Source organism: Podarcis gaigeae, assembly GCF_964106915.1.
Source record: "Podarcis gaigeae genome assembly, chromosome: 4".
In the NCBI taxonomy this organism is placed as follows: Eukaryota; Metazoa; Chordata; class Lepidosauria; order Squamata; family Lacertidae; genus Podarcis; species Podarcis gaigeae.
In genome coordinates, this window is record NC_139677.1 from 84,871,142 (window position 1) to 84,894,069 (window position 22,928).

The window sequence follows — 22,928 nt, forward strand, 5'->3', positions numbered from 1 at the left end:
CTCTCTGTGGCCTGGGACCTTCAGGATGTTTTTATTTGCTGACCGTAAGTTCCTCTGTGGGACATACCATCTTAAGTTGTCCAACAGTCTTCATTGAATGCCCAAGAGTTCTAGTGTTGAAACCAAGGGAATCTCTTCCTCAGTTCTGAATACACTTTCCCATGGAAAGGGAAAGCAAGCTCTCATGTACGGTTTTCCAACGCAAGGGGGATTCAAAATAACCATCTCAGAGGGAATGCCTACTCTCTATAGTGAAATATAGGTTTCCTTATGCTTTCTCAAGCAGTATACATCTCCAGCCATTAACCATTTAGGAATTTTTCACAGTGCAACTCTATACATGTCTACTCAGAAGTAAGTTGTGCTGAATTAAATGGGGCCTGCTCCCAGGTAAGTGAGAAAATGATTGCAGTCTAAGTCTCGTGAATGTTTTAGAAGCCCTTGGTAGTTCAGGAGGTAGGTTTCTTTTTCTAAATGTGTATAGGATTGAGTTTTATTGCTACTGTTGTGCTTTTGGAAATCTGTGACTAATCTTGTGTGATAACAGTAACAAAATTTTTATTTTTCCCTTCTACAGAAGGTGTGTATGGTCTAAATGTTTGAGGATGTCTCCTGTGCACTGCTAATAGTATTCTTTGCACCAAGCTTTTGTTTGCTACTGTGACATTGAAGTTGATGAAGGACTCAATAACCTCTCATATTTTTCAGCAAGTTTTATCGTTGGAATTTTAAACTCTCTTTAACAGGTTGTCGCTCAAGTTCATGAAGTAATGGTGCACATTGTGATTTAGCAATGTAAATGTTTGCTTACTGTTCTGTTTGCTTCTTACTTGATGGGGGAACTATTTTGAGTGGATTATACTCTACCTATAGGTAAAAGTAAAAAAAGGTAAAGGACCCCTGGACGGATAAGTCCAATCAAAGGTGACTGTGGGGTGTGGCGCTCATCTCACTTTCAGGCTGAGGGAGCCGGTGTTTGTCCACAGACAGCTTTCCGCTGCCCGCATGACCCAATCGCTTCTGGCGCAACGGAACACTGTGATGGAAGCCAGAGCGCATGGAAACATCATTTACCTTCCCGCCACAGTGGTACCTATTTATCTACTTGCACTAGTGTGCTTTCAAACTGCTAGGCTGGCAGTCTACCTATATGCAGGGGTAGCCAAAGCAGTGCAGATGTTAGAATCAGAGCTGGAAGAAGGGACCCACGTTTGTCAGAGCACCAACTCCCATAAACCCTGGTTAGCATGGCTGATCGTCTGGGATGAGGGCAACTGTAATCCAACACCATCTGGAAAGCACCACATTGATTATCCCTGATCATGTAACGTCACGAGTAACAGAAGGGCAGTAATATGCTCATCTGTTACAACTCAAACCCCAAAACACAACAGCTATCATTCTACTATAGCATATCATTCCACTGTAACATACCTCATTGCCACATTGCTGCCATCAATAACTATAGGTCTGAGGTTATCACCATCCACTGGCACATCTTCCGGAAGCGGGGAGTCAGATCTCTGAGACTCAACAGAAGATGCTTCTCGCATTATGCTAGCGTTAATGCTACTTACACTCTGATCCGTCTCAGTTTTATTTCCAAGTTTGACAAGTTCTCCCAATATATCATTGATTAAAGCATCAGTACCAAGCTTATTCAGGACAAGTTGAACCTGTTCCTCAGAATAACCTAACTTAAGTGCAAACTCCAGTTTGGTTTGATACTCTTTCACCACGTCAGGAGGTTTCTTCAGTTCTTTAGACCCTATCTGAGCTTCCTCCAGCTTAAGGTCTTGCAAGATTTCATTGCGCTTTAATATATGCGGTTCTAAGCAAGGAGACCTGCACAGTGGTCTGTGAGTCTTAGGTAAGAAGCATGATTCTGGTCCAATTATACCTGGTCGTTCCAATTCATTATCGGAATTTGTGCTCTCCTCAGAATCACAACTGGAGCTTCCAGTTTCTTCAGAAGTCTCCTTGTTAGCATCCTCCTTCCTAGAGTTAACTTTATCCATGGTTGGTTTCTCTACCATTGACCAAGGTGCAATGGCACTTATTTGAGTCTCAGTGCTGTCCTCATAGAGGTGGCCTAGGTCATGCCTCAAGTGATCCTTCAAGCCCATGAAGCTGCTGCATGTACTTGACTCCACTTTGTTGGTTTTCCTGTATTCCGGGATATAAAGTATCCTGTATTCCTAAAGAAGAAATAATAACGTTAGAACTAGGGATTTTCTTGCCATTTGGAACTTGTCTTAAGATTTAGATTTTTGCCTTCCTAAAGGGAGATTCAAACCATTCTCTTTTAATCACCTCCCGGTGAGATCTATTTGGAACTCAGCTCTGTGAAAGGTCCAATACATACTTGTATCACAGGCAAATATTAAATTGTCAAGGTTCCAAAATGAGTTTGGCCAAACTAGTGCTGGCCTTTGACCCTTGTAAAGGCTTTCAAGCAGATGTCAAGGCCCCAAGTCAATAAAGCTCTTTTGTTTCAACAATGTGACAACTCAATCATAATGTACTTTAAATCAAGAGGACTCAAAATCCTTACCAATGAGACAGAATTTACTAAATGTTTACATTATTATAGTGCAGCATAAATGTCTAAATACATATTTATCAGCAAATATGAATTTTCAATGAATTATTATCAAGTCATATCAATTCCTGCCATTACAGGACAGCACATATGTGACATTCAGTGTTTACCACCATTCAGGTTAGGAACTCTGACATACTGTATCACTCTCATCTATAAATAAGCTGGGAGTCCGCCTCACCCATTTTTTCTATTTAGCATTTTCTATAAACCTTCTGATATGGATGTGAATTATACCAATTTCCAGTGTCCGGCCAAGATTCTTAGGAGCAAAAACCAGGATGTTCATCAATTGTCTGCTCTTAGTTTTTATGGAGTGTTGAAGTTATTTCGAGCATTCATGCTATATTAACTGACAAGATCTAGACTATGGTGCAGGAGAAAACAAGAGGCACAAGAGTAGAGCAGGCAAAAACTACAGGTGGAATATCAAGGATGCCCAGTGTTCACAAAATTCCAGATGTCTCAAGCCACAAAGCAAGGAAACAAGACATTTTACCTGTATTTTTTTAAAAAAACTTTGTTTTTAAGTAAGAATTCTAATACAAAAGCAGAACAATTACCACTGTCAGAAAAATACTGCCTTCCGCAGTAAGTCAACATTTGATGATTTAAACACACCAGGAAGTCTAAACCTACAGCACTTCAAGCAGGGAATATTTGGGAATAAAGCTAAACCAGTGGTTAAGAAGGCTGCAATTCCAAGAGCTGCTGTGAAATCTTCATTTATTTTAGCAAGTAGTCAACAAAAGGCTTCAACTCTGTACACAAGATGGAACAGGACTGCAGACATCAAGACACCGTGTGCCCGTCCCACCTGATACAACAGTTGGGATGTTTGAATACACAAGCATCTATGCACACTGATTGCTTTAAAATGGACCTTGTTTAAAAGTATAATGCCATTTATGTGGCTGAACATTTAGATAAAAGAAGAAATGCTTTAAAGACACCTGTCCCAATCCAGAAATGGCAATAAGTGCAAAGGAAGATTGGACTTGGTGAATACTCTTCCAGATGAAGTCCCATGTGCTGTGTGGAGAAAATCCTTGTGCTATTGTGCTATTGGATATGTGCAATGTCAAAGCAATAAACAACTACCTGACATTCAGAAGACATCTTAAGGCAGCCCTGTTCAGGGAAGTTTTAACGTGTGATTTTACTGTATTTTTGGTTTTTATGGAAGCCGCCCAGAGTGGCTGGGGAGGCCCAGCCAGATGGGCGGGGTATAAATAATAAATTATTAAGGGCAACAGCACTTATTCCATGAACTCCCTCTCTACTCAACAGGTGACTAACACTTCCATGCTTGATAGTACCTACCATCTGTTTGGCACAGGAAATCTTCACATACAACAGCCTGTGGATTGAGGCCAATAATAGAGAAGAAATATATTTTTATTATCATAACACAAAGTTAGGAAATTGCTGCCTAAAAATGAGTTCCAAAGGATGACATATTTTAAAAGGTATAGTCCATCTTCTGAAAACTCAGGATGGGTAGCAGTAATTTTTAAACCACCATACATTTCTGTCCCCAAAGGACTCACAATCTATGTAATTTAGAGGATTTTTTTTTTTTAGGGGGAGGAATCCAAACAGTTATAATTAAAATACTGATTTGGTTAAACTTAACAAGATGCACAATTTGTTCTCATTTCAGAATTCATTTTTACCCCCAATACTTCTTTGTCCCCTCTCCTCTCAAAGTCCTTCATAGGTGCTTCTCACCAGCTTTTAAAATTTAGTTCTAAAAGTTGCATCATGGTGGTTAATAAAGCAAAGTTTTCCATCCTAAATATACAGTTTCTCATTTAAAAAGACAAAAGCATTTTTACTGTCCAATCTGTTTGAATCTTACAAAAATAACTGTCCCCCCCCCATTTTCTTGGAATTCTTAATTTTGTTTAATGAATGCACAACCGCAGTAATACCTGTTAAGAGGATATCAATGTGAACAGGCTTGACTTTATAAAAATAACGATCTCCAGGTTCATTCAGACAGTGCTGCAGTACAAATACATGGTGAATTCAGGAAGCCGAGCTGAACAACGTTGTGATTTACTAACTGCTGCAATTCACTCGTAGCCCCATCGCCACTAACAAATCACAACAGTATCCTAATGAAAGAATACAGTTCAAAACCCACACTTTGGCGGCCTTCATAAAACTACCACCAAAAAGTATCTTAAACAAGAAAAACCTATGGAAAGCTATGTTGCTTAGCAACCAGCCTTGCGTTGCTAGGATGCACTCCTTTAACAAGCCATCATGAATGCTAGCAGAGTGCAAGAATAATTTGGTATGAACAAAGCCTACAAAAAAAAGACGGGGACTTAAGTGCGTCTGGTATACCCTCGGAGAACAATGCAGCTGCCAAACCAATCTGGAAGCTCCGACATCATTGTTCCATAAACCCTGCAATCTGCTCAGACTGGAGGAAGTATATTTAATGGGCAACACTTTTAAGATTGGCTGGAAAAAAGTTTAGGTTGGCTCATGTATCGCAATAGTAATACACTGAGATAATGGCTCACTCGCCAAACCCATCCGCTGCAAAATGCTTCCTGGGCACTGAAAATAACATCACCTGGAAGCAACTACCATTGGTTTCCACTGTAACCCATTTAAGGTGTAAGCATTTTTTGTCTGATCCAGAGTAAAGTCAGTGAAGAGATGCGGACCAGAAAAGGAAGCCTATTTTAGAAATAAACTTTCGCTGGAATTTTCAGCATTTGGAAACTTTCTGAGAGAATGTGAAATGGCTACTAAATGAGGAAAGAGCATGGCATTTACAAATTCAGCCATTGCACACAAGTCATATCTCTCCATCCAGGCATTACAAAGAGGGCTTTTTATAATTAACGTGCAACTGTATGCTTAATAAACCTCCAAATCATACTAGTAACACATTTGACAACAGAACTAAGGAAATATAATGGACAACATGCTTGTACTCAGACACTTCGGAACATTTTTTTGAGGAGATAAGTACTGATCAACAGCTAACAAACCAACATAAATAGAAAAGCATAGCATTTTATTCTGACATTAAGAACAACCCCTTTTGTGCAGCAGAAGCCGGCACATGTTTACTCAGAAGTATGCTCTACTGATTTCAAAGGGATTTACTAGGAAGTGCTAAGCATTATATAGCCTTAAGGTAGTTATCTATTGAGAGTCCACTGCAAATAAAACTTAATGATGCCATGGCTTCTATTTCCCAAACAGCAATCCCACTGGTACATCTCTATTCTACAGCTGTGTATTTTATCTCTTCCAAGAAATCTGCAGCTGTAACTTTACACAAGAAATTTGCAGCTGCACCTCCCTAAGATGTTAGTCTTTGGAAACAATTTCTGATGCATTATATGATATATAATGTATATTACCTCCAATGAAACCTTAAGTCACAAATGAATGCAGTGGGGTCAATTGCCCATATACTGAAAAGCAGGGGAGCACTTGTCCAGTCACATCTTGAAAGTGGCCTTATTGGGATAAACTGAAATCCTGACTTGAATTCACAGGGATGTGCACTAAAATGATTACTTAAAATTTAAGCCCAGTTACCGGGTTTTATTTACATTTTTGCCTCTTGAGTCAAGAAAGGCAAGTGCTCATCAGTATGTTGGAAAGTAACAACATCAAGTAAGTTCATGGAAATATGTGCCATAACTGCGTGGCTTGTCTTTTGCTTTTCAGCAGTAAATGTTCCCACTAATCAACAACGCTAAGAATATTAGTATACTTTAAATGATATGTTTTGCTGGGGAAAGGAGGGATCGCTCAGGTTATGCATTATTAAAATAGCCAAGACATAGTAACAATGCAAATCAAAAAAATAAATATGTAATAAATATCTGCTGCAGGACTTTATGTATTTAATTACCATTGTATTTCAGAGAGTGATGCAGACAACAGCCCTCACTCTAACAAAGGAAGGATGTCCCGTTGAACAGATTGGTTAATGCTCTAGGGCAACAGATGTCTACTGGAACTGCAGGAGACCAGCAACTGGTGGCCTGCCCATCTTCTGAAAACTTTCAATAGACTTATGCATATGTTCACACAATAGGGCATTTGGTAGAAATGCAAACCTCTTTTTAACCCTTTCAGGTGTCCCCTCCCAGGAAGATATCTCTCCTCGCCCCCCCTAGAGGAACTCTGGCATTGGCTCAAAGATTAAAGTGTTAAAAGTGTTCTTCAGCCTAGTATCTGAGCCCAAAATATAAAACAGGCTGAACAGCAAATCAAAACCACCAGAAAAAAATTCAACACACACAATATATATGAGACACTCACACATACTCTACATCCCCCCTGCACCTTCAGGAAGCTGGACTAAATTCTTTGACCATAAAATAATTTATGTTGTCACATGAAGGTTAATTTAATTTATCACAAAACCATCCTTTCAACACAGGTAACTGGTGTTCTTCCAGCTGCTCATCTTTACCAAGGATAACGTTTATCGAGTCAGCAAAATGCTACCAAAAAAATAATCAAATTCACTTCTAATGAAATTTTTTGTATTGAACATTAGCTATGTACAAGCTTCTGGTAATGTGTCACTCTTATTTCTCTTACATTTCTTCACCTGAATGAATGAGATTTAAAATAACACATTTTTAAAATGCCATTTTTTTTGAAGGGGGGGATTGCAGCTTTTACAACTCCCCCCCCCCAAAAAAAAATCCCTTACACATATTGTGCTTCTTTTATTTAGGAACATACTGATGGGTCAAAAGGAGTAAAAGCGTTTAATCCCTGGCTAAGGCAAGCCCAAATACTTACGTTAACTGGAAAGTACAGAGATATTGAGGTGGGCAATTATTATTTTTTTGCAGCAGGTCCAGAAGCAACTCCTTAACACGATTTCAGCTGCAAACTTCCAGGCAGGCAAGCAGAACAATGAATGGTTGACCAGATGGAACAGCAATGTCTTTGCTTAACCTATTACCGAGCAGAACAGCAGCCAATCGGAGGCCGGGAAAGGCTGACAATTAGTTGGCCAGGCAGATGCAAGGAAAAGCCTCCCCACCCTGCGTCAGGTTTGTAGGTTTCTAAGAGAAGCAAGTTGATGTCATTCTCAGGGTCTGCCCCGGGCAGCATGTGTATTAACGAGGGGTGTGCAGCAACAATAGGCCATACAAAAGAGACTAGCAGGCAGCTGCTGTATGAGAGCCAGAGTCATTAGGGAGCAGGCTGCCAACAAGAAACACCTGGCCTGGGCAGACTTCAGCTTTTCCTCATTGTTTCTAATTCACGAAACAAAGAAAGGGAATTATTTTTTATATAGTAAAAGTTGCAAGGTTCGACTAGAAGAGCTCAAAACAAAAAAACACAGCCCACGCCGATCATAAAGGACATTTCACTTCTATTATTGGGGGCGGGGGGGTTAGCGCAAGAGTACCCAGAGCAGCAGCACAATTATACCTGCATTCTTTTCCGGCTTAAAAAAGAAAAAGAAAAAGTAAAATCAAACAGGCATGGGAAAAGCACTCAGAGTATTTATGTGCGGAATTACTCACCCAAGTGTTCGATTTCCTGAAGCATTTGTTTGTGTGGTTTCTTGAAAAACCTACATAACTGCAACGCGCATGAGGTTAGGTGCATCTGAGTAGCAATGGAACCAGGAGCTGACAAACGTGAAAACCAAGCGCCCCTTTTTGCAGTCTCTATGTTGGGAAATTTCTAACAGCATGTGGAAATAAAGAAACATTCGAGGAGGGGCAGATAATACTACAGTGAGTTTGCTTAGTGGGCTTCATAATGTTTAATGGGTTTTATCCAACAGTGTCCCCTCCAATTTGATCCAGAGGAGGTTTCAGACAGTGGAAGGAGGAAAGAGGCAATTTTTTGCTTATTTCTTCTTCCCCTCACACCACCTCCCATGGACCCCCAAACCTTCTGGAAAAGATGGAGGGGTTGCACAGGGGGCTGCGAGGAGAAATGGGAATTTGCAGAAATTACCCCCGCCTTTGATGACAGAAGTACCTTTCGTAAATGGAAGGGCACCATTGGTTAAAATCCTCTACGCCTGTAAGAGAAGTAACAGTCAAAATTCAACATGCTGTTTTGATGTGACCGTCTACTCGTTTTTGACATTCAGAACGTGTGAATGACAAGGGCAATGACAAGTACAGCAACTCCTTCAAGGGGAGTTTCGTGCAAAAGAACCTTGTAGTTTTTACCCTCCTGCATGGGATTTAAGAACACACTATGCTACAGAGAGATAAATTCTGAAAATTGTAAATAACCTTTTGCTTATCCCTGCAGGCACAGGAGATCAAGAGAAAAATAATGATTGGTGCTTAACTGAAAGAGATAAAATGATATTTTTTTTTACTGTGAGGTCTGGTTCATTAAAATCAGCTAAATGTTGAATCATAAAAAATTCAAAATAAAAATATGAATTATTGCATATACAATGCAATGCAATGTAATATATGCAACTCTTCCATTTCTTCACAGTTATAGATCTCAAACTTCAGAATCCATTTCTATAGGCACTGTTGTATGTACTTTCTCTGGTAGTAGTGGTGGCAGTGAACAAATTCACAACTAACTAACTAACCAACCAACCAACCAATATATTTTAAATGATCCAGGAAAAGAAAACCGCCCAGATCCTGAGACTGTCATTGACTATTTTGAGGTTTTCAATCAGGAGCTGGAGTCCCCCTCTCTAATTTCTGCCACTATGGATACAAAGAATAAGAGAATACTACCTCAAACCACAGCAGGAAGCCTGGTCGCCAGCACTGGATTAAGCTTCTTTGCAAACAGCAAATAAAGGCAGTGATCTGAAAAAGCTAATCAGTCCCTGCTGTGGTATTTAGACTACCTCAGTTACTGGTATTGGATAATGTTAAGCGTATTAAAAACATCTGTAGGTGAAATGAGGGATCCCAGTCTGTTTTACCTAGCTGCAAAAACCTTTATAGTCCTAGTAGAATCACTGTTCTGGTGTAGCTGTTACTAGTTGCTTTTCATAGGGCTGCGCACCTCTCCATGTGTGCAGCGTGTGAACAACAGAACAGTTCAACAGGGCTCTTAGAAACTAAAGGAAATGTGTTTTGCACCTGAGAAAATGCAGCATATCCAGTTACTGGGAGGAATTCAATATCACGGTCTTTTGCTGGTTCCATTACTGCAAGCAATTCTGCTTCTTAGGGGTATCACAAGGTTCTTTCCTGGGCTCATTGTTGTTCCACATCTTTACAAAAGACTTGGATGGAGGAATTGAGGGGATGCTCATCAAATCTGCAGATGACACCAAACAGGGAGGGGCAGCCAATGCCACAGAAGACAGAATCAGGATTCAAGATATCCTTAAGAGATTGGGCCAAAACTAACAAAATGTATTTCAGTAGGTACAAATGTAAGGTTCTACACTAAGGAAGAAATAACCAGATGCACAAATATAAGATGGGGGCCACCTGGATTGCCAATAGTACATGTGTAAAGGATCTAGGGGCCTTAGTAGACAACAAGCTTAACATGATTCAACACTGTGATGCAGCAGTAAAAGAAGCTAATACTATTCTAGGCTGCATTCTATCTGCATTGTGTCCAGATAAAGGGAAGGAATAGTACCACTCTATTCTGCCTTGGTCAGACCACAACTGGAATACTGTGTCCAGTTCTGGGCACCACAATTTAAGAAGGATGTTGACAAGCTGGAACGTGTCCAGAGGAGGGCAACCAAGATGATCAAGGGTCTGGAAACCAAGCCTTACGAGGAACAGATGAAGGAGTGCTGGGTATGTTTAGCCTGGAAAAGAGGAGACTGAGATGATCGTCATCTTCAAAAACTGAAGGTCTGTCACATGGAGGATGAAGCAAACTTGTTTTCTCTTGGACTTGGACCAATGGATTCAAGTTACAAGAAAGCAGATTCCGACTAAACACCAGGAAGAATTTTCTGACAGTAAGAGCTGTTCAACAGTGGAACAGTCTCCTTCGGGAGGTTGTGGACTCTCCTTTCTTGGGAGTTTTTAAGCAGAGGTTGGATGGCCATCTGTCATGCATGATCTAGTTGAGATCCCTGTATTGCAGAGGGTTGGACTAGATGACTTCAAGGGTCCCTTCCAATTCTATGTATTTGAGGGAGCTGTGGGTGCTTGGCGGGGGCGGGGGGGGGGAAAGCCCTACCGTGCTAGCAGAAGCTCTTACACTGCCCTCTGCTGGTGCGCTGGATCAGTTGAATCTGGGCCATTGTTATTGTGCATATTGTGGTGTTTAAATTTTTGAAAATTATATTCAAGGGGAGCGAGTGATGAAGTACTTAAAATAACATAAAATTGATGAACTGCTTACTTTGGAGTGATGGGAAGGCTGACAGACAAGCATAGTGGTTAGAATGTCAAACTAGGACCTGCGAGAGTGGTTCAAATCGTTGCTCAGCCCTGAATCACACTGGTGACCTTGGGTCCGTCACCATCTTCCAGTCTAACCTACCTCATAGGGTTGTTGTGAAGACAAAATGGAGAGGGGGGGAGAACCACCTTGAGCTCCTTGAAGGAAAGGCTTGTCATAAATATAATGAATAAATCTTGTCAACTGCAAAGACATCTGGGAGTATACTTTAGAAAATAAAATAAAATTAGATTGCATATATATATATATATATATATATATATATATGCTTTCGTAGATTTTCACGGGTACAGGAATGCAGGTTTTGGTGTCCTCGGGTGTCTTCCCGTGTAAAAGTTGGGGTGTCTAGGCGACGTTTCGACGAGGTCTCACTCGTCATCTTCAGGCTGGTGCTTTCGGCTTCTTGTTACTGGAACAGAGCGGGATCTCAATGTTTGAGTTCCTATAAATACTGTAGAGGGGGTGTGGTGTCTAGCCTCCAATGTTCTGGGCAGAGAGGAAGTTCCCAGGCTAGTGTGCCTTTTCTTCTTTTGTTCCTTAATTACTTGAGAGATACCTTGAGTGATTTCTTGAGTGATATCCTGAGTACCACTTAGGTGGGTCATTAGGTGTGGATTAGTTGCTAAAGTCTTTGTGTCTTGACCTCTTGAACTTTGTGAAGAGTTTTCCTGAGAAGATGGCTGTATTGCACTTAGTTGTGCTTTGGCTTGGCTTCGTGTATAGGGGCGAGCTGTGGTTTTGTGGCTTGTGTCAGCCAGATCTGTGTAGGGATTGCAGGGGGGTGCAGCTCCCTAGGACACACTATCTACCGGAAAAAAACACACACCAACCGCTACTTACATGCACAATCACACCACCACCCTGCACAAATAAACTCCGTAGCCAAGACTCTCATCTCCAGAACCAAACGCCTGGCTGACAAAGACCACTTGACAACTGAGTTACAGAATCTCTCAAATGTGTTAATTGCCAATGGATACCAGCAAAACAGGATTACGAAGCTAATCCAAAAGGAAACACCCCCCAAAAACCAAGACACAGAAGAAAACAATGGCATGGCCCTCCTTCCTTATATCAAGGGCACTACAGATAAAATTAGCAAAATCCTCCATAAACACAATATCAAAACAGCCTTTTGCACCAACCAAAAAATAGCCAATATCCTCAGAAACCCCAAGGATAAAATCCAGTTGGAAAACCAAGGGATCTATGAAATACCCTGCAAAGTCTGCCCAGCCACGTACATTGGACAAACAAACAGACGAATAAATGCACGTATCGCAGAACACAAGAATGCCGTCAAAAAAGAAGAAAAAACTTCCTCTCTTTTCCAACACATGAAAGAAACAGGACACGAAATTAATTTTGCAGATTCCAAATTGCTCTTTAACACGGAACATCACCACAAGAGAATAATCATGGAAGCCATCGAGATAGAGAAACACCCTCACAACATGAACAAGCGTGATGACACATCCCGCTTGCCAGACATCTGGAAATTAGCCCTCTCCACAAAAACTGACACCAGATCCAGAGGCACACAGAACGCCAACACCAATCAACCACACCAGACCCAAACCCAGACCCTCTCCACAGATGAATTACTGACACCATCCAGTAGCCAATCCATGGTGGCACCTCCGGATGCTGCACCCCCCTGCAATCCCTACACAGATCTGGCTGACACAAGCCACAAAACCACAGCTCGCCCCTATACACGAAGCCAAGCCAAAGCACAACTAAGTGCAATACAGCCATCTTCTCAGGAAAACTCTTCACAAAGTTCAAGAGGTCAAGACACAAAGACTTTAGCAACTAATCCACACCTAATGACCCACCTAAGTGGTACTCAGGATATCACTCAAGAAATCACTCAAGGTATCTCTCAAGTAATTAAGGAACAAAAGAAGAAAAGGCACACTAGCCTGGGAACTTCCTCTCTGCCCAGAACATTGGAGGCTAGACACCACACCCCCTCTACAGTATTTATAGGAACTCAAACATTGAGATCCCGCTCTGTTCCAGTAACAAGAAGCCGAAAGCACCAGCCTGAAGATGACGAGTGAGACCTCGTCGAAACGTCGCCTAGACACCCCAACTTTTACACGGGAAGACACCCGAGGACACCAAAACCTGCATATATATATATATATATATATATGCTTTCGTAGATTTTCACGGGTACAGGAATGCAGGTTTTGGTGTCCTCGGGTGTCTTCCCGTGTAAAAGTTGGGGTGTCTAGGCGACGTTTCGACGAGGTCTCACTCGTCATCTTCAGGCTGGTGCTTTCGGCTTCTTGTTACTGGAACAGAGCGGGATCTCAATGTTTGAGTTCCTATAAATACTGTAGAGGGGGTGTGGTGTCTAGCCTCCAATGTTCTGGGCAGAGAGGAAGTTCCCAGGCTAGTGTGCCTTTTCTTCTTTTGTTCCTTAATTACTTGAGAGATACCTTGAGTGATTTCTTGAGTGATATCCTGAGTACCACTTAGGTGGGTCATTAGGTGTGGATTAGTTGCTAAAGTCTTTGTGTCTTGACCTCTTGAACTTTGTGAAGAGTTTTCCTGAGAAGATGGCTGTATTGCACTTAGTTGTGCTTTGGCTTGGCTTCGTGTATAGGGGCGAGCTGTGGTTTTGTGGCTTGTGTCAGCCAGATCTGTGTAGGGATTGCAGGGGGGTGCAGCATCCGGAGGTGCCACCATGGATTGGCTACTGGATGGTGTCAGTAATTCATCTGTGGAGAGGGTCTGGGTTTGGGTCTGGTGTGGTTGATTGGTGTTGGCGTTCTGTGTGCCTCTGGATCTGGTGTCAGTTTTTGTGGAGAGGGCTAATTTCCAGATGTCTGGCAAGCGGGATGTGTCGTCACGCTTGTTCATGTTGTGAGGGTGTTTCTCTATCTCGATGGCTTCCATGATTATTCTCTTGTGGTGATGTTCCGTGTTAAAGAGCAATTTGGAATCTGCAAAATTAATTTCGTGTCCTGTTTCTTTCATGTGTTGGAAAAGAGAGGAAGTTTTTTCTTCTTTTTTGACGGCATTCTTGTGTTCTGCGATACGTGCATTTATTCGTCTGTTTGTTTGTCCAATGTACGTGGCTGGGCAGACTTTGCAGGGTATTTCATAGATCCCTTGGTTTTCCAACTGGATTTTATCCTTGGGGTTTCTGAGGATATTGGCTATTTTTTGGTTGGTGCAAAAGGCTGTTTTGATATTGTGTTTATGGAGGATTTTGCTAATTTTATCTGTAGTGCCCTTGATATAAGGAAGGAGGGCCATGCCATTGTTTTCTTCTGTGTCTTGGTTTTTGGGGGGTGTTTCCTTTTGGATTAGCTTCGTAATCCTGTTTTGCTGGTATCCATTGGCAATTAACACATTTGAGAGATTCTGTAACTCAGTTGTCAAGTGGTCTTTGTCAGCCAGGCGTTTGGTTCTGGAGATGAGAGTCTTGGCTACGGAGTTTATTTGTGCAGGGTGGTGGTGTGATTGTGCATGTAAGTAGCGGTTGGTGTGTGTTTTTTTCCGGTAGATAGTGTGTCCTAGGGAGCTGCACCCCCCTGCAATCCCTACACAGATCTGGCTGACACAAGCCACAAAACCACAGCTCGCCCCTATACACGAAGCCAAGCCAAAGCACAACTAAGTGCAATACAGCCATCTTCTCAGGAAAACTCTTCACAAAGTTCAAGAGGTCAAGACACAAAGACTTTAGCAACTAATCCACACCTAATGACCCACCTAAGTGGTACTCAGGATATCACTCAAGAAATCACTCAAGGTATCTCTCAAGTAATTAAGGAACAAAAGAAGAAAAGGCACACTAGCCTGGGAACTTCCTCTCTGCCCAGAACATTGGAGGCTAGACACCACACCCCCTCTACAGTATTTATAGGAACTCAAACATTGAGATCCCGCTCTGTTCCAGTAACAAGAAGCCGAAAGCACCAGCCTGAAGATGACGAGTGAGACCTCGTCGAAACGTCGCCTAGACACCCCAACTTTTACACGGGAAGACACCCGAGGACACCAAAACCTGCATATATATATATATATACACACTACCTCTGGGAGTATACTTAAAGACTCAATGAAATATATTTACACACATTCATCCTTGTTCCGAAGACTAGGCTAACAGTATTGTATACATTGAATACAAAGTTAATCACGTACAGAAATCATTCCTTTTACTATTATTCCACACGTGTGCATATCTGATTCATTGCATCTTACAGATTGAGCTCTAGACCAGTGTTTCCCAACCTTTTTTGGGCAAAGGCACACTTGTTTCATGAAAAAAATCTCGAGGCACACCACCATTAGAAAATGTTTAAAAAATTAACTCTGTGCCTATATTGACTATATATAAAGTAACTCTCGTTAATAGGCATCAAATAAACACAAAGAAAGTATTTTATAATTACTTTATTATGAAATAGTAAGTACCGTATTTTTCCTTTATTTCCCCCCCAAAAAAACCAGGTTGGGGAACAGTGGGATGGCGGTGCTGCGCCTCCCCGCTGTCCCCCGAGCTTGTGGGGCTGGCCCATGTCTGCCTGGCGCGAGGGGCGCTCTGCTTCAGGGCGCCCCGCGCGTCGGGCGGCAGGCTACAGTCCGCAGCATGGGGAACCCTCTGTTTCAGGGCGCCCCACGCGCCCCCCAGGTGCGCAAGGCTGGCCAACACCAGCGCGGAGCACGGGGTGTCCTCCGAAGGGCGCCCCGTGCTCCGCGCTGCCAGCTGCCGCCTGCAAGCCTTGCGCTCCCGGGGGGGGGGAGAGATCCCCCGGTGCGCAAGACTTGCCAACACCAGCACGGAGCACGGAATGGCCTCCGAAGGGCGCCCCGTGCTCCGTGCTGCCAGCTGCCGCCCGCAAGCCTTGCGCTCCTGGGGGGAGATCCCCCGGGTGCGCAAGGCTGGCCAACACCAGCGCGGAGCACGGGGCGGCCTCCGAAGGGCGCCCCGTGCTCCGTGCTGCCGGCTGCCGCCCGCAAGCCTTGCGCTCCTGGGGGGAGATCCCCCGGGTGCGCAAGGCTGGCCAACACCAGCGCGGAACACGGGGCGTCCTCCGAAGGGCGCCCCGTGCTCCGCGCTGCCAGCTGCCGCCCGCAAGCCTTGCGCTCCTGGGAGGAGATCCCCCGGGTGTGCAAGGCTTGCCGACACAAGCGCGGAGCACGGGGCGTCCTCCGAAGGGCGCCCCGTGCTCCGTGCTGCCAGCTGCCGCCCGCAAGCCTTGCGCTCCTGGGGGTAGATCCCCCGGGTGCGCAAGGCTGGCCGACACCAGCGCGGAACACGGGGCGTCCTCCGAAGGGCGCCCCGTGCTCCGCGCTGCCAGCTGCCGCCCGCAAGCCTTGCGCTCAGGGGGGAGATCCCCCGGGTGCGCAAGGCTGGCTGACACCAGCGCGGAACACGGGGCGTCCTCCGAAGGGCGCCCCGTGCTCCGCGCTGCCAGCTGCCGCCCCCAAGCCTTGCGCTCTCGGGGGGAGGTCCCCCGGGTGCGCAAGGCTTGCCGACACAAGCGCGGAGCACGGGGCAGCCGGCCGAAGCAAGCGGCGATGGGATGTGGGAGGGAGGGAGCTCGCCGCCCCGCGTGTGCTCGCCACCGCCGCCCAGCCTCTCGCCCCGACTCGCCCGCCTCCCTCCCACGGCACACCAGGCAGCGTCTCGCGGCACACTAGTGTGCCGCGGAACACCGGTTGGGAAACACTGCTCTAGACCACTGCATCTTAATGTGACAATAAATATATGCATCTTTAAGATGCCACAGGACTCTTGTAAATAGCATTTTGCAGAGATTATGTACCTTTTACAAAAATAAAATATAGCTTTATTTATTTATGCTTGATTTAAGTTACTGGAAATGTTTGTCATACAAGTCTAATAACTACTGGAGTGGTGGTGGTTCTAAAAGCACTTCAGTTACAGGATTCCAAATGCTTCATTCTAAAACAATCTATCCCTGAATATCCATTGTTCACAAGATTATTCTAGTGATGAGCTCCCCTTGATTTACCTTCTAATTAGCATTACTTCTCAAACAAACAAATAAACAGCAGGGTCTGTTTAAGAGCTTGTTAAAAGCCCAGAGACAAAGGACCAGGAGATTTCACCCTCTGCCTTCCTGCCCATCCTACCCCAAGCAAATTTACTTTATGAGAGGCAGAAATGACTGGCTAGTAACAGTAGCTTTGCAAACCAATTGTCTGCCTAGAACAGTAGACTTCTAACTTTTTTTTAATAATAATATTTTTATTCATTTTCCACAAAAGAAAAAACAAAAAAAAAACAACAAAACCATTTTATACAATCAATTCACATTTTATCACACATTCATCTCTTTTTTTGACTTCCCTCAGCTCCTCTGCCGATCTTTCGTTTGCATCAATATTATTAATGCATTTCTTAACTTAGTATTGCCTTTAGATATCTTCTTCCCTCCTCTTATTTTCTTTTTAACAATATTCCTCTATTTTTCACAGAGTCTCTTGAAAACCAACAAACGTTATCTGTTCATCACATATGCCTTTCAGATAATCTGTAAATCTTCCCCAGTCCTCGATGAACTTTTGGTCTCGTTGATACCGAATCTTCCCTGTTAGTTTGTCCAATTCTGCATAATCAGTCAATTTCAGTCTCCATTCTTCCACCGTCGGTAATTCTTCCTGTTTCCATTTTTGGGCCAGAAGTATTCTCGCTGCTGTAACTGCGTATTGAAAAAGTTTACAATCTTTCTCACTTATCTCATTTCCTACCAATCCCAATAAGAAGGCCTCCGGTTTCTTAATAAACGTATATTTCAACATCTTTTTCAATTCATTATATATCATTTCCCAGAAGCCTCTCACCTTTTTACACTCCCACCACATATGATAGAGTGTCCCTTCTTTTTCTTTACATTTCCAACACTTATTACATGTTTTGTACATTTTAGCTAGTTTTACTGGCGTTATATACCATCTATATACCATTTTCATCACATTTTCCTTTAACGCAGTACATGCCATAAATTTTAGTCTTTCATTCCATAATTTTGATCATTCATCATATTGTATATTATAACCAAAATCTCTGGTCCAATGTATCATTACCGATTTAACCTCTTCATCTTTTGTATACCACTCCAGCAACATTTTAGACAATTTTTTATACTCATTATTCAATATCTCTAGTTGAAATTTTGATTCTTTTTCTCCATATCCATACATTTTACAGTCTCCCCCACTGGATTTCACCCTTAGAAGTGATGAGCGTAAAAAAGATCAATATGAGGGGGAGGTGGATAACATATGGAGAATTGACAGTTAAAGAGGGGGGGGGGGAATGGAAAATGAAACCCTATGAAGAAGTAAAAGAATTTGTCTATGATTGGTTGCATTACTATCAGGTCTGTGAAATGTTTAAAATAGACTTCTAACTTTTCAGACCCAGAACTGACTCTTAACCCAAACATGAATTTTGAGACCCATCTTGGATCAAGGCTGAAGACCAGTGACCTAACCCACTGTTGCCATACAGTGACTCTCATTAGTGTCTTTTGTGCCACAGGCTAATCAATTACCTTTTTAACTAAAGATGGTGAGGACTGAACCTGGGACCGTATGTCTGCGAAGTATGCACCCCACCACGAAGCTATGGTCCCTCTCCAATTCACTGAACACAAGGCTGCACTGGAAACTGTATTTCCCATTCAGCAATGGACATGCTTGATCCTGCTCTGGAGACCGCTGGCGTTGATGATGAGGCTTTTAAGATCTCTCAGGTCATGCCTCCAGTTGCTTGTTCCACTCCCTTTGTCAATTAACTAAATGGTTGGATGATATAAGCCCATGACAAGATGAGCCCAAACTTCCAAACGGGATTTCAGTCCGAGCTCTTAAAGGGCCCAGGAATTGCAAATTGAGGAAATCAGAAGGAAAGAAGCAGTTCATAGTTCAATTTTTTTATTGCCTTTGGGTATGTAATACCATGCTGGATCAAATTCGGAACGTTTCAGCCAGTGGATCATTTTGGGCATAATATAAAATATTGCAACTATAGGCTGGAGATTAGATATGCATGCAGGCTCGTGCATCCTGCCTTTCCCCTTCCTCCATAGGTAATTCTAAAGCTAATACATACCGCTGTTTCGTTTTGAGTCAGGTGTTGCAGGAAACGAAGATTAACACAAGCCATGGAAACAACAATGAACTTTCACACGAAAGGGAAGGAGAGAAAGCACATGCTTCATGATCTCCGCACCATGGTTCTCCAATTGGGTACTGTAACATCTTAACTGAGCAGTATGTGGGTGGGTGATTTACAATCAGCACACTTGCGCATATGATAAAGTTAACAAACCATATTGCTACTATATTATTTAGATGTGTCTTGATAGCTTTCTCTGAGTCATTTCTAAATTCTTCCTAAAGATCCTGGACAATGGCCAACACACACACACACACACACACACACACAAATGTTAGTGCAATTTTATTAAATTATGCTGTAAAAGCGTTCATGTTAAGAGTTTTAACTAGTATACTAGATTTCCTACTGGAAACATCAAGGACAACAAAGAAACCTAAGCAGGAAACAATGTGGGTCTCTTGTCACATTGGGGACGGGGTATAATGGCATTACCAGAAAGTACACAGAGCAGATGGAACAAAGAAAGCTCCAGTTCTGCACCAAAGCCTTCCGATCCAGCAAACTGAGCAGTCTAGCCATTATCCCACTGCTATATTTAAAACACAATGCTGAAATGCAAGAGGTTACTCCAGGTCATCGGAAAAAGTGGCCTGCAGAGTGGATATGCACACTTCTGTAAGGAACCAGAGATTCTCCTCTGTTTTGCTAGGACAATCAAACAAAACAAAGAAACTGAAGAATATATACATCAGCTTGCATCTTCTGTCCTGAATTACATTGGGATGCATATACAAGAATAATAAAGATTTTAATACACCACCTAAGAATTTGATAACTCAGACTAAGGTCCACTCAATCTAGCACTCATCTCTGAGAATGGGTACTAGTCAGATGACATAGGAAGGTATTAAGACAGTGATCACCATTGCCTGTTTTTTGTCCCTAGCGTGATTTGTCCCTAGAGATTCCATGCCTATGATTGTGGGCCTCCATTTTTAGCTATCATTGTTACTAGCTATTTCATTCTCTAATCATGATACAGATTGTGTGTGTGTTGGGGGACCCGACATGTATAAATACTGGCACTTGTCAGGCGTATCTGAGAAATGCATTTCCACCAAAGGAGCCACCAGGAACTATTTTTTCACATAGGCACATACATGGTAAAACATCTAAATGCCTGACACTGATAATACAGTTATAGGCAGCAAACTGTTTTGTAGGAATAGAAAATAGCTTACAATCCAGGTGGAAACTTTAGTCGCACACGACCCACATTCTACAAAGCTATCTGGCCCTTGATAACCTCCCCGCCCCCCGCCCCCCCGCTCCCAAATCACAGAATAGTTAGAAGACTGCTAAAAGGATGTGTATCCACAAGTCGTTTGCCAGAGTGACCACCACTCACACATGCACCCTGAGCCAGTGCCCCTTCCCTGCACACTTAGCGCAAATATCTCAACTCCCACATTCTCTATTTACTGCAGAGAACTTGGGCAAGAGGTGGACAGTTTCTCTGCACTTGAACACGGAGAGGAAAGGAGTGGTTTCTCTGTCTGTGGGCTGGGCTTTTGCAGAAGGTACAAGCAGTGCTTTGCTGCCTCCCTCCTGCAACAGCCTATCATAAAGGCAGAGAAAACATCCCTCCCATCTCCTGAACTGCAGAGAACTCAGAGGGGCACAGTTCTTTTTATTATTACTGCAAGGGGAGGGGTAAGTGGATGCCAAAAATAATGGCTAAACAAATTGGGCTCCTACTTATAGGCTGCACCAGTTGATTGGCAACATAGGAAGAACACTGATACTATGACGTCGGCTTGTGATGCTGCTGGTGCAGCAGCTGATGCCCCCCCCCCCCCAGTTTAAGTGATTCTTTGTTGCTGCATCAATTTTAGGATTGGATCAGTAAGTCTCACCAAGTTCAGCAGGGCTAATCTGATTTATACACAAATATGGCAGCGTTAAATGGTTTCTAGATAATACCCTTATGTTTAACAGTGTGCTTTTAATTTATAGCGTGAGGAATTCAAATCGTATTCTCTGTTGAGAACATTGGGCAGCCAGTCGCCAAATGGACTTCCAGCAAATTCAAATTTCCATCCAGAACAGTCAAAAGCCTCGCCAGGTAATTAAACAAGCAAGTTTTGGCCTAGATTAAATTATTAGGCGTGCATGTTTTTGTTTCGACAAAGACTGAATCTTAAAGTTAATACAAGAGGGACATGCCAAATCAATTTACAATTTGTAAACCACAGAGAAAGACACAAACCTGCTCTCTAGAAGCAAAGCAGCAAGTGTCACTGGGTAGATTTCAATTACTTCAGTAAGTGGCACTGCAAACGCAGCACAAGCGACATTCACATTTAATCCAATATTATGCTTCTCACAATAGCCAGAGCAGATTGCCTTAGGAGAAACCTTAATACTCTCCCCTCCCCTCTCCTCCCTGGCCCCACTGCCTTTTTTAGTATTGTGCCGGGAGCTAGATTTTCTATGACCTCAGCTTTTATCAACAGGCCCCGAGGCAAAACTACTGTTCACCTCTGCGACCATCCTCTAGTTGGAGGAAGTCAAAAGCACGCTTCTTATTCAAGCCCATCTAACGGAAGCTTGCAAAACCCAAAGAGCCGAACAGTAATAAAGGCTGAGACTTTTACCTATGTAACAAAATCACTAGTGCAAAAAAAAATTTAAAATTCTTAAGTTGCTTTTGGTTGCAGAAAAAACAGTTGGCTGTATCCAACGGGATTCTGCTTCCACGACTCCCGTTCTCTATTGTCCTAGTGTCCTCCTGCCACATTTGCTGCAGAAGGTCCTGTATCTCCCTGAAGGCAAATTTGAGGTGAGCAGGGTAGGAGACTGCAAACATAACTATGCATAATTGCTAGCCAGTGCATGAAGGGGCTAAGAACCACATGGTTGTAATTGCTAGATAGATGCAGTTAGATCATGCCCCCTCTCCTCTGGAAAGAAAGTGAAGCTTCTTTCTTCTTCCGCTCTCTCTCTGCATCATGTAAGCCACGAGAAGGACATGTCTGTGCTTATTCCCAAGCCCAGACCGCATGTTTGAAGTGACTTTTCTATCCAATGCTATTTTGCCTGTATTATCCTTGCTGTTGCACCGAACAATGTATGATACAGATCTTGAATCTGTAAGTAAAGAATTTTAAACTTACTTAACAATGTGTGGTTTGCTCTTTGCAAGAGGTAGAAAGAGATCAGCTGCTGTGTGCAGCTGAACAGGTTAAAAAGGCTTAACAACCTATATTCCTAACACTGTCCTGTGCTGCTTATTTTTATGAGGTTAATGCCCTGCTACTGGGGCTGTGTGCTTGCCCTGCATTTTGAATCCAAGCATCCAGCCGATTCTTCTGTTGTTCACCCACACATGTGGGTCCATAGGGGTTCATAAACAGATTCTCCATCATATCCCAAGCCCTGTTGGTTTGCACTAGCCAGGACAGAATGAGGATAATGACTTACCTCCTCCCCATCATGCAGAGATCCCCCCCTTTATTCTCCTCTTGCCACTGGTTGCAATGGAGCGGGGGATTATTTGCACCTGCACCAGGCTTGAGAGGATCCAAAACCTGACTGTTCCACCCCTGTTCAGTTCTCAGAACTCTCCATTTCAGGCTGTAATGCTTGCTACTGGCAGGGCCTGATAGTAGCTGCAGAGCTGTCTGTGCCAAACTTTCTTCATTGAAAGTTCTGGACGTTTACATCCCCCAATCCTAGCCTTGTTTACTTGAAAATACTTCAAAGTGGGCGCATAAGTTTGCAGCCTTAGCCTTATCTTACTTTGAATGCTTACATGTTCAC

The 22,928-nt window shown here is 43.0% G+C and overlaps 1 protein-coding gene across 8 annotated transcripts in view; it reads right to left on the bottom strand.

Annotated features, from left to right (window-relative positions):
* Nucleotides 1–22,928, bottom strand: part of ZC3H12C (zinc finger CCCH-type containing 12C) — a 51,953-nt gene that overhangs the window by 14,982 nt on the left and 14,043 nt on the right. For 7 of the 8 annotated variants that reach the window (XM_083734990.1, XM_083734985.1, XM_083734986.1 and 4 more), the window contains one exon: nucleotides 1,435–2,198. In XM_083734990.1, the coding sequence (XP_083591116.1) occupies nucleotides 1,435–2,126 (692 nt within the window). In that variant the 5' untranslated portion in view covers nucleotides 2,127–2,198. Of the gene's footprint in view, nucleotides 1–1,434; nucleotides 2,199–7,399; nucleotides 7,638–22,928 lie in introns of those variants that run through there. The other variant, XM_083734991.1, reaches the window with a different exon arrangement.